Source organism: Delphinapterus leucas, chromosome 19 (assembly GCF_059928025.1).
Source record: "Delphinapterus leucas isolate spDelLeu-1000000601 "Yukka" chromosome 19, BTC_Dleu_Yukka2, whole genome shotgun sequence".
NCBI lineage: Eukaryota > Metazoa > Chordata > Mammalia > Artiodactyla > Monodontidae > Delphinapterus > Delphinapterus leucas.
This window is the reverse complement of record NC_143147.1, coordinates 10,062,370-10,076,908: the sequence shown is the minus strand read 5'-3', so window position 1 is coordinate 10,076,908 and position 14,539 is coordinate 10,062,370. Positions and strand designations below refer to the sequence as shown.

The window sequence follows — 14,539 nt, the reverse complement described above, 5'->3', positions numbered from 1 at the left end:
GGGTGCCAGCCCCAGCCAGGGCCCAGCCCTAAAAGCGCTTTTTGTGTCAATAGAGGTGATCATTACAGTGGAATTTTCTCCTGTGTCCATTCTCCTTTGTGACCCAGGCTTAGACCTTTCCTCCCACCTGCCTAATTACTTTGCTTTTTTTTGGGGGGGGCGGGGGAGTGTAACTGCTGTTAGCAGAAAACATTAAAAATGCTTAGCAACTAAAACTCAGGAAGGCCCAATAAGAGGGCTGGCCCATGGTGCAGCCAGCTCGCTGCCGTAGGAATGGAAATGCTTGGTTTGATTCTGCAGGCAGTGGCCAGCAAGGAGACAAGTGACCTGCACGCCCTGGGGAGGGCGTGGGGGTGGGGGGCACACCGCGGATAAGTGCCTGACAGCAGATGCTCCTGCTTGGCCCGGCCTGGAGCCGCACATGGTAGCCTCTCAACAGCGTTCACCTCCAGAGATGGTCTAGTTTATCCCGAAGGCTTCGGGTTAAAGTCCCTTCCCCTCTCCCATGCCAAAGCCACCTCTCTTCCCATCACCTCCATTTCTTAAAAAGGCTCAGATTCTGTTTTGTTATTTTCCTATATTTGAATAAATCCCCGGTCTTGGGTCTTTCCTATATTTGAATAAATCCCCGGTCTTATGGCATGCTTCTGGTGATTGCCTTGAAGAGATTTGTAAATGGCCTTTGGTTTGTAATTCAGATGTTGTTGTGTGGTCAACATTAATTATGTCAGCCAACATTCAGTTACAAATGAGGACTCAGAGACGGACTCTTATCAGGAAGTGACATTTGACAGATGGATGGTTCTAGTAACAAAAAGAGAATGAGTTTTTTTAGCCTCAGCTGGTAAACTACAAAATGTTAAATACTGTTTCACTTTATTTACCTCCTTTATTCTGGGATGAGAAAGTAGAATAGAATTTACTCACTCATTCATTCCACAAATATTTATTGAGGGCTAACAAGTACCAGGCACTGTTTAACCCAAGCCCTTTTGAAGCTTTCCTTTAAAACACTGCCTCACTTTGAAATCAAACTCAAAAACGAGCAAATTCCTTTTGTGTGAGATTTTTCCATAACTAGTCTTAGAGCTTGAGATTGATTAAGATAAATGACATTTCTAAAGACAGAGTGACCAAGAGACATTACAGGAATATTAGCAAACCAAACGATATTTAGAGGCCTCTTGTCTTCAAAGACGAAGAAACAAAAGTCAGAAGGACCATATGAGAAACACGCAGCGAGCCGGAGGTCGGCGGTGTAATTGGCGACCATTTGGCACAAAAAGGCCCGGCCTTGTCACCCCCGGGTCGCGTAGCTGGGCAGGATCACAGGAGCTGGACCACAGTAGGTGAGGCCTGGCCCGCAGTGCACATTTAGTCAGTTCTGTTCAACAAACAGATTCATGCTCGGGTGATAAAGGGAGAGACCTTCAAGTGTGAGCTGGGGAGTGGGGAGCAGGTGAGTTTCCTAGAGCACCCACAGAGGCTCGGAGCCCCCAGGGGAGCGGGGGGAAGAGGAGGGGAGGGGTCACCTTGCTCAGAGTCAGGGCTTTGTGCTGCCTCTTCCCCCGACTGTGCTTCAAATGAAACCTCGGGCGGCTCCGCATGGACGGTGGGGCGTGGACAGCGGGGCTGGGACCGTCTGGAGTGGACCGTGGAGGGAGGCAGGGAGAGCATCCCTTCTCCTCGCCGTGCCTCTTCATCATTCCCCAGTCACTGCCAGAGCATTCTTCAAGGGCAGGCGGCCATTGCCGACTCTATTTCCTATTTCCAGGGGACTTTTCATCTCCCCTTTGTCGCCATGCAGTTGATGAACTGGCCCCTGTCCCTTCCCTTTCTCTGCGGCGCTGTGGAATTTCATCAAATGGGGGAGGCTGACCTGTCCCACAGGCGCCTCTGTGTTCACCCTCGAAAGAAGGGCTTTGAAACTGCTGACCATGAAGCTTTGGACTTGGCTGTGCTCCCCCAGCCAGCCCCAGTTTACATGAGCACGACACCCCAAAGCTGCTGAGGGCCACGTGGAGAGAGGGAGCCCACTGTCCACGGAGGGAGGACTGCCCGAGCCCAGCCCAGGCTTTGCTGGACCTGCGTCTCTCCTCCTTTTCAAGTCCCTGCGTGGGCAGCGAAGGGCAGTGAATGGTTGGTGTCGGGGTGGGAAGGGTTGAACGTAAGCCCACCAGGCAGCAGAGAAAGCAAGCTGAAACCACTGAGCTCCATTCCAGAGGAGTGTGTTTTGGAAGAGCCCATACAGAGTCAGAGCTCCAACTTGGAGATTTTTGTCTCCACCCTGTTGGGAAGCCATTGGCTGGGATTGCCTTGGCTTTGTTTGCCAACAAAATGATGGAAGTACGCTACGGACCTGAGCAGAGGGGACAAGGGTGAGGGTCTCCACCTGCCGGTGTGGCGTAGAGATGCTTGGGAGATGTTCCGAGAGTATTTTCCAAGAGTCACTGGGAAGACACTGGCTGGCCTTGCCTCACCTAAGGAGCCCCCCTAATCGGAGAGGGTGCCAGGAGATAAGGGTTCCCCTCAGCTGGTCACACACAGCACAGTCGACGAGCTCACCTCTGTTTTCTGTGTGTGGAGGGAAGGAAGTAAGGCCGCTGACACCTGGCCCTTCTCTGGAGTTGCCTCCAAGCTGGGATCATGGCATCATGATCTCAGGAAGTTGCTGTCCTCTGGAGAGTCCGTTCGCACAGATACGCCAACTATCTCACAAGTTTCCGTATCCTGTGTATTCATAGACCAACAGATATTTGATTAAAAGAAAGGAAGCAGACATTTCTTCTGGATACGATTAAACCAAGTATGTATGAAGATTCTGCAGACCGGTAGGAAAATGAGAAAACACATTGCAGAGAAGGAGGAAACGCACAGCTTGTGTGAATGGATTGAACCTCAGAGACCATCATTGAATCTCAGTTTACATATCACTTCTTCCAGGAAGCCTTCCCTGACCTCTCCAGGGCCGACTGAGGTCTTGTTCCTGTGTGCTCCCCTGAAGCCCTGCACCGAAGGTGACATTCCTGGGCTGTGATCCCTTGTGTGTTGTCCCTGTCCCTGGCCAGACTCCAGCAGAGGCCTTGAGAGTAGACCGTGCCTGCCCTATAGTGGGCAAACAGTAAATATTTGTTGTCACAGACCATGGGCCCAGTGAAAACAGACTGCTTCGTGGGGGTGAGGCTGAGGTGAAGCCTTTGAGTCAGGAAACCGAGGGCTTTATGTTCCCCCCACGAGGAAGGTGGGTTCCCCCAAGGCCCCTGGACTAATTCCAGCCTTCCTGTTCTAGCTTGCCTTATCTTGATGGAGACAGTCATTTGTTTTACATCTTTTACAGAGCCGAGGCCTTGCAGCCCGTCGAGGAGAGCTGTGTGGGGCGGGGTTTTATGATTATACTCCTTGAAGGCTAAGCTGTGATGTCTAAAGCTCTTTCATCTGCGGCATGACCCAAACCCCTACCCAATTTCCTCTCCCAGAGAAAGCAGCGTGCCACTCTTACGAAAGTGATTTTTTTTTAATTATGTTATTTGAAGGAGAAGCATAACTAAAAACGTGTATTGAGCAAAACAGAATACTCCAATTGGCACGGGAAAAAAGAGGGCTTTTGAGAAAGACAAGATTCCACGTGGGAGCCTGATGTCTTAACCATTTCGAGCCTGGCTTCCTGGCTGAATTGGCTCTTTCTCGGCCATTGCAAGAGCAAAACAGCTCCTGAGCCCTGACCTACCCATCCGCTCCCCCGTCTCTACGTGAGCCCTGATGCCATTCCTCTGGGGACACAGCTTGGTCTTGTCGGCTCCCCTGGGCTAGGGCTGCGCTCAAAGCCTCCGAGTGGCCCTGTGCCCCGAGAACCAGTCACACTGCCTCATCTGTGCTGGCCCCTCTGACATCCAGAGATGGCTCTATTTTGCCATCGGAATACGAAGGAGAAGTCTCCTTCTGTCGCTCTGTTTTCCGCTTCACTTGTACCTGGGTGCTGCCCCCTTCCCTTCTGTCTTGGCTAATTCCCCAAGGGTGCTCACTGTCAAGAAAAATATTACCTGTGTGTTTGTAATTGAACAACCTTGGTTGTTTTTTTTTTTTTTTTTTTTAAGGCACCAGCACTCTTATCTTAATAAATGGGATTTCTCCTTCCAGCAAGCCTTCCTCTGCTCTGCTCCACTGGCATTCTGATGACCACCTGGCAGTCCCTTGTTACCGTTTTCAGTTGCTGTTTGGCAACAACTTTCTAGGAGAAGGTGCTGGTACACGGTGCCGGGGTGCTGAATAGCCTTGGGCAAGTTACTTAATCTCTCATCTATGAGGTGAGAGCAGCTGTGCCTGTAGAAAGGTGCCGGGAACAGGAGAGCATGGACGTGATTCCCCTCCGCGGGCCTGCGTACAAGCCTCCAGGCCTTCGTGGGGATGGAGTCTGCTGGGCAAACCTGATACGGCCACAGAGAGAACCTTCACGTCTCCACCATGAACCGTGCGGGTCCCCCCCGGAGGAAGAGGCATCAGTGTGTGCCACTCCAGTGCCCCCCAACCACCTGTCCCCCCCTCCCTGCTCTCTGCTGCTGTGGGGGAGATGCCTCTCCCCATCGGGTGTGCAGGTACCCTGAGACCCGGCCCCGCCCTTGCTGGCTGTCTCCTCACTCCCCATGCCTCCCCACAGCCTGCACGTCTCCCAGAGACACGACGAGTGACTCTTCCCAGGATCAGTGCAGTTGAGACGTGGCTCACACACCACCTTTGGGGACGCCTTCCCTGACCAGTCACTCCCAGGTCGCCCATCCTGCCGCCCTCTTTTGATTCTCTGAGTAGCAGCCGTCAGTGTCGCCTGCGTCGTGTGCGCCTCCCGCTGGGCCCCGTGCAGGGCTCTGTCGCTTTGGCCGCTGCCTCTCTGGCCTCCAGGGTCGTACCTGGTGGGTGGCTGACACTGTCCTCTGTTTGCCACCAGATTCAACAAATAGTAGCTGCTTCTTTTTTTTTTTTTCTGGCCCCACGGCATGCGGGATCTTAGGTCCCCAGCCAGGGATCGACCCTGCGTCCCCTGCAGTGGAAGCGCAGTCTTAACCACTGGACCACCAGGGGAGTCCCAGTAGCTGCTTTTGCTGTTCAAATTGGAATGTGTCTCCATGAATGAAGATGTATATATGTGCTAGTTATAGATAGGGTTAAAATGGTCTGGAGGGGATTTGACAGCCACCCTACCAAAATAGGGACCCTAAGGGCAAGTCTTTGTTATTTTCCTTCTGGATTGGAAGGCTGACGAGGAGTCAGTTGACTCACAAAGATGCAAAATGAAGAGCGGCTTCCTTCCTCTGATCCTCTCCGGCAGGTGCGTGGCAGGACTTGGAGCCCACGCTTACTCTCTGGAGGACTCTCAGTGATTTGACTGTGTTCTCTCCTGCTCAGGGTCTGTGTTAGCAGTCACTGCCCCAGACCCCGCCCTGTTTTTCTGCACATATTCCCACAGACGAGGGGCTCAGAAGATCTGCATCACCATCTAAGATAGGACAGTGGGTGCACATGCTCAAGCCCCCTGCAGCACAGTGCTTCCCAGCGTGGGTTCCAGTGGGTCCTCAATCTCCCAGTTCTCGGATCAGGGGCCCCAGAGGCAGGTGGGGGTCTGAGACACAGGAAACCCCGAGTGAGTCAGCGCGTCCGGGACCCTCCGAGGAGGAAGGAAGCAGGGGCAGTAGAAGGTCCTAAGGTTCACATGTCAGTGCTGGAAACGGGGGTCTTGGGAATGGCTTTTGTGGAGCAGTTCTCTGTGCACATGGGCTCCCGGGCTGGGCTGGAGGACCCTTTGCCCCATGGTATGCAGCACTTCTCTCTGGAGATGAAAAAAAGAGGAACAAACCCTCACGGAATTCACATCCCGGAGGGGAAAGGAAACAGGTAGTGATGGGATAGGTGGCTCACCCCGTGGGGGACGCATCGCAGCCCAGACCCTCCTCACGACTTGCCGTGTGGATATCCCAAGGGCATGTCAGACCGAACACACCAGAGTTACCCTTAGGAGCTGCCCTGCACGGCTTCCGGGTGTGTCCTCTAGGGCGCGAGGTCTCCGGGCACCCCTGGGCCCAGGAATCGCTCCCGACGCCTCCCTCCCTTCTCTGCACTCACGTCCTGTCACCTTTGCCTCCTTGGTCCCTCTCAGGCCCATCTCTCCTGCTGCGCCATCACCGCCCCGATCCTCACTCCCCTCATCTCTCTTCTCCTCTCCTCTCCTCTCCCGAGTGATCCGTCCAGAGCTGCCTGGGCCCCTCCAGTGTGTCCTTTCACCAGGGCCCCTTTCCTCAGCCCCTCTTGCCACACGCACATGTGCACTCTCACGCGTTAAGTCCCCTCCATGGCTTTCTGCTGCTCCTAGGATGGAACAGTCCTTGGCGCCGCCTGCAGAGCGGGGGCGGGTGGCCCTGCCCGTCCCTCTGGCTGATCCTGGAGCCTGGCCCCGCTGCTCTCTGCACTCCAGACACATGCCTGCCTTCTTTATTTTAATTTACTTTTTAAATTATCATACAGTAATATCGACCTTGTTGTTCTGATGTACAGCTCTGTGGATCCTAACACACGCCCTAGTCTTCTTGTCATGCTGTGACTGCCGCGCCTCCTGCCCGGGGGCCTTGATTACCGCACTGGCCTGGTCACTCCTCTCTGGGCGCAGACATCCTCCTCTAGACGTCTGCCCCGCTCCATGCGCTGCGCCCCCGTGCGCTGCGCACCGGTGCCCTGCGCCCCCCTTGCACATGCTTCTGCACAGCCGCCGCGGGCCTCTGGATGCGCGGCTCTGGGGGAACTCTGCCCACGTGGCTTGGCGCTCACGCTGCATCCGCGGTGCCTAGGGCGCGCTTGCCTCTCAGTGGGCGCTCGGGGAACACGCCCTGTGTGAGGAGAGGAGGAATGAACCGTCCGCTCAGGAATGGCTGCAGCCCCTTCCGGAGACCCGGTCCAGTGCCGCGGGGGAGCCGGGGCTGCAATCAGACGGGCTCCCGCCGAGTTCCTCCTTCACCTCTTGTTGGAGAATTTAGCGTCATCTGATTGGTTCGCTTAATGAGGATTATAAAACCTACCTCAAGTCCTGCAGTCGGATTAAGTGAGGTGACTGTAGAAGTCTTTGTTAGAAGGAGGCACTCAGTAACTGGCAGCCTTCACCCCACCGTGTTGGGGGCAAGATCCAGTTCCGGAGAAAGGGTGCTCAGGTGTTCACCTGTTCTGAGAAACGGCAGAGCCTCTGCCCCTGTGCCGCTCTGCGTATTCAGGTTGCGCTGGGGAGTCCCCTGCCCTCCCTGCGGTGCGGGCCGTGCGCCCCGCCTGCTGCCCCCGCGTCCCCGGTGCCGCCCATAAGGACTGTGGTTCTGTCGGTGCTGAGCGGGGAGCTGCCACCTGCCCGGAGGGGCCTTCCACCTCGCTGCCCAAGCCCCTCACTCGCGAGCCGGCTGGTGGAAACAGAGCTAAAAGCCCGGCCCAGAAGGCCCTCTGGGACTGGGCCGCCCCTGAACGTGACCCCCTTTGTTGTCGCGGTGTTGGCACCGCAGGGGGCGGGGGGCGGTCAGGTGCCACAGGTGCTCAGCCTTGTGGGAAGCCTCCCACCCCCGCCCACCTCCATCTCCGAGCAGAGAGGGAAGCGCAGACGCGCGAGGACCCGAGGGAGTCTGGCTTGCGGGGTGGGAGCGCGCCGCCAGGGCCGGCAGCTGTCGGAAAGGGTGCCTCTATGGATCTCTGATGACGGCGTGTCTTGCTTCCCCAAACCTCTGTGCAGGAGCGTGTCTTTTGGGAGGAATCCTCTACTCCTGGCAGTTTCCTCATTTCAACGCGCTGAGCTGGGGCCTCCGCGAAGACTACTCCCGGGGCGGCTACTGCATGATGTCGGTCACCCACCCGGACCTGTGCCGGCGCGTCGCCCTGCGCCACTGCCTGGCCTTGGTCGCAATGTCCGCCGCGGCCCCCGCCCTGGACGTCACCACGTGGACCTTCCCCGTCATCGCCCTCCCCATCAACCTGTACATTTCCTACCTCAGCTTTCGGTTCTACAGGGACGCAGACCGGAAGAGCTCCCGGAAGCTGTTCTTCTGCAGCCTCTGGCATCTGCCCCTTCTCCTGCTGCTGATGCTGACCTGCAAGAGGCCGGCTGCGCAGGGCGACGCGGGCGGGCCGCAGAGTTGACGGCGACCGGCGCGTGGGGAGGAGCAAAAATCATCCAGGGAGACGCACAGGGGTTGTTTTTTTTTTCCCCCCCTTTGCTGTTAGGCAAGGATATTTTGGTAATTCCAAAGCACCAGGAGAGAAGTCGCTGTGTTGAGAACAAGATTGTAAACTAATTTGGTGCTCGGTGATCACTCGACAACTCTTTCCACGGTGATATCCAAAATGCTCCCCAAATAAGAATTGGGTTGGCTCCGCAGTTTTACGTGAGGAGCGCATTTCTCTTTGAGGGTCTTTACAGAGCTCTTCCTCTAACCCCACCCACTTTGTCCTCTCCCTCAGGTAGAAGTGCAAGCACACCTTCCTTTCTTAGCCCCTCCACACACACTCCCCAGCTGCCGACCGGGGTGGCCGGACGAGGTGCACACTCGCACTCTGGTATCTGTGGTTCCGTGGCCTCTGGTCCCTCGCCGGCTGTCAGAAGAAATGCAGGCTGCCAGTCGCAGCCCCCCTTCCTGTGAATGAGCCAGGGCCCCCGGGTCCACCTTCCTCTGTCCCACACACATCCTCAGCCTCATTTTCCCTCAGACAATAACAGAACGCCAAGGACATGCTGCTGCCCAGCCTCTGCGGGAGGAATTCCAAACGGTTGTCTGGGGAATCTCAGACTGGACCACCCACTGCCCACCCTATCACGTATCAGCATTTCAGAAACTCCAAGGAATCAAAGGCATCTTTAAAGTTCACTTTAAAATATCAGAGGTGTCAGAGCGTTTCTTTCTGGAAGGGTCATGCTAGACTTAAAACTAGAAATCCCTCCGGCTCTGATCCATCTCGTCCTCTTTAGTCACTGCTGCGGTCATCAGCTCGGCTCAAGGCTGAGTGAGAAGGGAAATCAGAAAGGGGCCAGCCGGCCCACATAGCTCACATTCTTGTCCCTTTAGTGAGGAACACATTTCCATCCTGCTATCTTCTAAATTCAGAAATTAGCCTCCACACGTCCAGTGGCTTGGAGAGCCGGAAGCAGGAGCTGGACTCCGGATGGGGGTGCTTAATGGTCCTGGGAGGCGCATGGGTCCCCGCAGACAGGGCTGGCCTCCGTCACCAGCAGTCTGCTCAGCCCCCACATCACCTGCTTGTCCACTGCCTGTCCCGTTTGCCCGAAGGTCTTGAAGCTTAACAGGATACTTTAGTTACTCAGTGCCCCGGAAGGAATCCATCTGGGAATTTATGCAACACTTAAACAGAGCCTGCAATATGCCTGTTCTCTCAAAACTTTCCACAGCGATTGCAGGTAGCATCTGATTTCTGTCTCTGCTTACCTGAAACATCACCTCTTGGCTGCATCCAGGTGGCACTGTGGGAACTGGCATGAGTGTGTCTTGCGGGGACATCCACAGCCCTCAGATTTGTAAAGCGAGTCGGTTCTCTTCCTGCTGCAATAAACCAGCACCTTGAACCATAGTGTGTGTGGCGTCATTCCACCCCATCTCCGGTTCCTGGTGGAACCGATAACACTTGCCGCACTTTCATGAGCTGGGAGGAGAGCAGAATGCCCCACTCGGAGATGTTTCTTATTGAGGGGGTGGAAGCAAGCAGCCTGCGCTCCCGAAAGAATCTGCCTGACACCCACCCTCTGCTCTGGATCACCTAGTCTCTCCCTTCCCCTCCCTTCAAAACCATCGCCCTAGGAATGGTCCTTGGGGCCTCTCTGACCTCCTCACTCGTCGTTCCCCGGCTCAGAAAATACAGTGCCCAGTGTGCAGTGTGCACAACCAATGATGTCTCAGCTCCTTGGTGCTCAGACCCCAGGATGAGAACCTTCCACGGGAACCCCTCACTGCCACCCCACCCCCACCGCACCACCGTGCTGCTTCTCACACCTCCCCGGGGCTACCCTGTGCTCAGACCACCGCCTCCCCAGACCCCGTCCCTTCATTCCTGCGGGGACGTGGAATTCACGCTCCCATGACCCCCTCAGCCCTAGAGCCCAGACAGCTGCTCGGTCACCTGGGCTCCTGACGTCCCGGGGCTTCACCTCCACAGCCGGGTGTTCTGACCCTGGCCGATGACCAGTAGCATTTCCCGCACGGTAAAGCCCGTGTGTTTCAAGCATCCCTCGGCAGGTCTCTGGGAAATCCTGTCACCCCACTGGGGAGAAAGGAGCACGTGCAGAGGACCTCCCAGGGACCCAAGGTTAAAGACAGGAGGGTCTGAGTTTGCTCATCCTGGTGATTCCCTGGCCATGTCAGGAGCCCAGCCTGGGACGCACTGTCTGGACCTGATCTGCAGAGTTTCACTCAGCCTGTCAGGCCAGTGGCTGCAAGGACAGGACTCAAGCTGGGGGCCCTGACTCAGGAGGGGGGCCACACGGGTAGGAGCAGAAGCCTGTGCTTTGAAACGGGATTGCACTTGGACTTTATTTCATAATATGGCAAGCTAATGACAAGGAAACGGGTCATGTCCAGTTTCCTTATTTAGCTTTTTAAGAAACATGATTCTTAACACGCTATTCCTTCTGACTCTGGGAAAATTGTACCAACTTCCTTTTAGTAAAACCACTGTATCCGTTGAGGATAAAACCAAATTTCACCAAAGGGTCTGTCTCTGGAGGCCGACAGTGAGGGGGATGCTGTTCGTTGCCTCTTCCCAGGATTGGTTTGTGTTTTCAGACATAAAAATAGGGTCTGTCTTGCCCAATCAAAACACCTTTATTGCGCTTTAAATACACTTTGAGTGCCCCGTGCCCTGACGCTAGAGGGAAAAAACAAGGCTGTCGGAAACTGTGCTTTGCTCTGCGGATGTACAGAGCTGAATTTCCCTCTGACCGTGTATTTTTTCTCAGTCCATCCTCACTCCTTTTGCCTTGTTAAGAAAATAGCTAGGACTCAGCACTTCTCTGCCCCATGGCAGTGCTGGGACTGCCATGGGCAAAGGTTTTTCTGCTTGCTGACGCAGGTGTGATGGGAGACTCACTTCTCTGAGTTCAGCTGGAGTCAGGGTCTCCGTCCTCTGACTTCCACCCACCCCCCCCTCCCCAGCACACTCCTGTTACAGCAGGACACTTGTAACTGATGGCAGGAGGGACTCAGGGGAGAAAGGTTTTCAGGAAATGCTCTCTTGACCTTTCTAATGACATGCTCACAGCCCAAGAGATTTTGACTTAAAGACGAACTGGGTTGGGATGTTGCCTTGCTTTTTCTCTGGAATCATCGGCCAGCTAGCGATCATCCACAAAGCTCTTCGTGTCCGGGGCACGTTTTCTCCATCTGTCTTGTAGGATCAGTGGTGTCAACTGACAGGCAACTAAATAAAAAGCAAGTGGAAAACAAACAGGGTCCAGCAATCGACTTGACTGCTGCTCCATGGCACTTTTTCCCCAGTGTCTAGAGCAATGCTTGGCCCAGAGTAGGTGCTCAGTAAGTGCTTTTTAAAAATTATTATTATTTTTTTTTATTTTTGGCTGCATTGGGTCTTCACTGCTGCATGCAGGCTTTCTCTAGTTGGGGCGAGAGGGGGCTACTCTTCGTTGCGGTGCATGGGCTTCTCATTGCGGTGGCTTCTCTTGTTGCGGGGCACGGGCTCTAGGTGTGTGGGCTTCAGTAGTTGTGGCACGTGGGCTCAGTAGTTGTGGCTCGTGGGCTTAGTTGCTCCGTGGCATGTGGGATCTTCCCAGACCAGGGCTCGAACCCGTGTCTCCTGCATTGGCAGGAAGATGCTTAACCACTGCGCCACCAGGGAAGTCCCTCAGTAAGTGCTTTTTGAGTGAATAACCCCATCTGGGCTACGAGAGTCCCCTGTGGTCAGAAGGACAGGGTCTGTTAGCCTGGGATCAAGAAGGAACTGACTCGGAAAGCTGTTTATAACAGGCGGTTTCGTGAGAGAAAATGGCTTGTAAACCGTCCTTATCCCACTGCTGGGACAGTCCCCGTTCCCACCCCACCAGCAGGACAGTCCGGGGCTGCACCGACCAGAGGCCCCCCCCACCCCCGCTTCTAGACCAGCACCCACAGCTTCTCTTGTTTCTGGAATCTCCCTTCTCTGACTTCAGACCATCCCCCCCACCATTCCTGCTGTGTCTCCCGGGGCACCTGTCAGTGTGCAGCCTGCAGGTGTTACTCACCTGTCCATGCACCGTCTCCCTGCCCCACCATCAGATCCTAAGCCCAGTAAGGCAGAAGCGTCTGCTTCTCATTGCTGGATCCACGGGCACCCAGAATAGAAGGGACTTGGGAGTGATCACGAGGCGGGTGTGCCGTCAGTGAGCAAAGGAATGAGCGGGTGGCTTTAGGGCAGGTGCTGGGGCCGGAGGGACACTTGTCTCGGCTCCACTGGGACCAGCACGGGGTGGGGGGGTGAGTAGGGCACACGCCCCATGTGACTGAATCCAGGGCAGACGCAGCTCTCGACCTGTCTTGTGAAGAAAACAGCCAGGGTCGAGCCAAGATGATGACTATCGTTCCTTCCTGATGTTACTCGGTCTTTGTTTTCCAAAGTGTGGTACATTTTCGCTCTTTCCTGTGTCTTCAGGGCTGTCTTGGCTTAACGACTAACCAGCAAGGAGTTCTTAGTCAAGTCGGCTTCTTGGCCCCGATTTTTCTTGCTCTCTCTTTTTGCTTTTTCAAATGCGTTAGCAGAGAATCTAGTGTCTAGCTCCATCTTCTTCCTTAATCGTCACCCACCTCCGGCGGGTGAGAGCCAGCCCGTGCATCCAGGTCAGCTTAAAGGAATGGGACCCCGACCTGGCGCATAAGCTGGGGGGCTGCCTAGGAAGTGGAAGCCAAGAGAGGGAGGATCCCAAGTGCGATACGGCAGCTCGGCCAGGCCGGGGGTGAAGATGGAGTGCCAGGGTCTTGGTAAAAGCCAGTGTGTACCCGACAGCTCCTCTCTCTAAAGCAAAGCCCAGAACAGAGCTGGGGATGGGCAGGAGGGGGGAGGGGAGGGGAGCAGAGGAAACTTTGGAGGAGACAGTGCTTGGCTGAGTAACCCTACCCCAAACACCTAAAGAGGGGCCAGGTGACAAGACGAACAATCCTGGGAACATTAGCTGGGCTAACACAAACACCGCCCTCCACCCTTCCCACCCTCAACAAACAGACAGACACAAACCAAACAAAGCGCCAGTGAGGGGAGAGGCACCTGCCCCTCTGTCATCTGCTGAGCCAGTGACCGTCCACGTGCCGTGAGCCGGGCCTGCTGTGGGACAAAGGGACGAACCCAGCTTCGGCCGCGACCCCCAGGAGCTTACTCTCTGGAGAGTTCTCAGGGAGGGAGTGGAAGGCGCATCCCAGCTTCTTCCCCAAAGTCCTCCGCTTCTAGGTACTTTGGCCACAAAACTAATTGGCCGGGAGGCAACTCTGCTGAAAAGATAAAATAACAAAAAATAAAAGAGGGACGTTAAAAAGGACACGATGGTACATGAGAAACGAATAACAAAATTAGAAAGACTATTGCAAAATCAAAATATCTGAATACATTTTAAAGGTGTGTAGGGAATTCTCTGGCGCCAGTGGTTGGGACTCCGGGCTCTCACTACCGAGGGGCCTGTGTTCAATCCTGGTGGAGGAACTAAGATCCCGCAAGCTGTGCAGCATGGCCAAAAATTTTTAAAGTAAATAAATAAAATTTTAAAAGATTAAAAAAACTTAAAAGGTGTATAGATTCATGGCAGTACTGTGCAAATAACTTCTTTTATTTTGTGGGTTGGACCTCAGCGCTTGTCTTCCAAGTGCTTCATTCATAGTATTAACTTTTTTTTTTTTTGCTTGGTGGTTCATCTCCTCGTTTGGCATCACGCTTTTTATGTTTTGCTAAAATCTCTTCCTTCATTAAGAGAGGTATCTGTTTCCAGACGGTGGGGTCCCAGCTTGCACCCAAACTGTCTCGCGCCGTGAAAGCCTCTCCCCGCTTGGTGCCCTAGACACAGTGTCACGTGTCCTCTGACCGACGTTCCGACGTCCTACAGGAAACGGGGGTCTAGCTCTGCACCTTCGAGGTCCTCGGCCTCTTTCCCCTCCAATGCAATGTGTTTCAAAATAAGAAACCAACTCTGGGGGCAAAGCATCGTCACCCATCAGCTCCAGAAAGCCATCTATAACGTCACTGGCTGGAGAAAGGCTAGCGCATTTCAGCCAGCTGAGATCAGGCACGGCTCGATCCAGGCGGCAGAATCTCTCTCCACTTGTTGTTGTCACCACTCTTGGCAGGCTCTCTCCCCTTAAGAAGCAGACACCCCTTAAACAATTATTCATTCCTTTATTCACAAGTACTTGTTTACTACTTACCTCGAGTGAGGTGCTGGGGTGCAGAAGTGAAAAAAACAAACCCCCCTGTCTTCCTGCCTGGGATATCTTGAGAAGAAAACAAAAGCCCCCGGTAACTGTGGTTGCCTCCTCGGTGGGCCACTGGG

General features: G+C 54.6%; 1 protein-coding gene across 2 annotated transcripts in view; it reads left to right on the top strand.

Annotated features, from left to right (window-relative positions):
* COX10 (cytochrome c oxidase assembly factor heme A:farnesyltransferase COX10) overlaps positions 1 to 9,594 on the top strand; it is a 111,053-nt gene extending 101,459 nt beyond the window's left edge. Inside the window, exon 6 of one of the 2 annotated variants that reach the window (XM_089900313.1) lies at positions 7,748 to 9,594. In XM_089900313.1, the coding sequence (XP_089756439.1) occupies positions 7,748 to 8,306 (559 nt within the window). In that variant the 3' untranslated portion in view covers positions 8,307 to 9,594. The remainder of the gene's footprint in view (positions 1 to 7,747) is intronic. The other variant, XM_022560934.3, reaches the window with a different exon arrangement.
* The last annotated feature ends 4,945 nt before the right edge of the window (positions 9,595 to 14,539 follow it).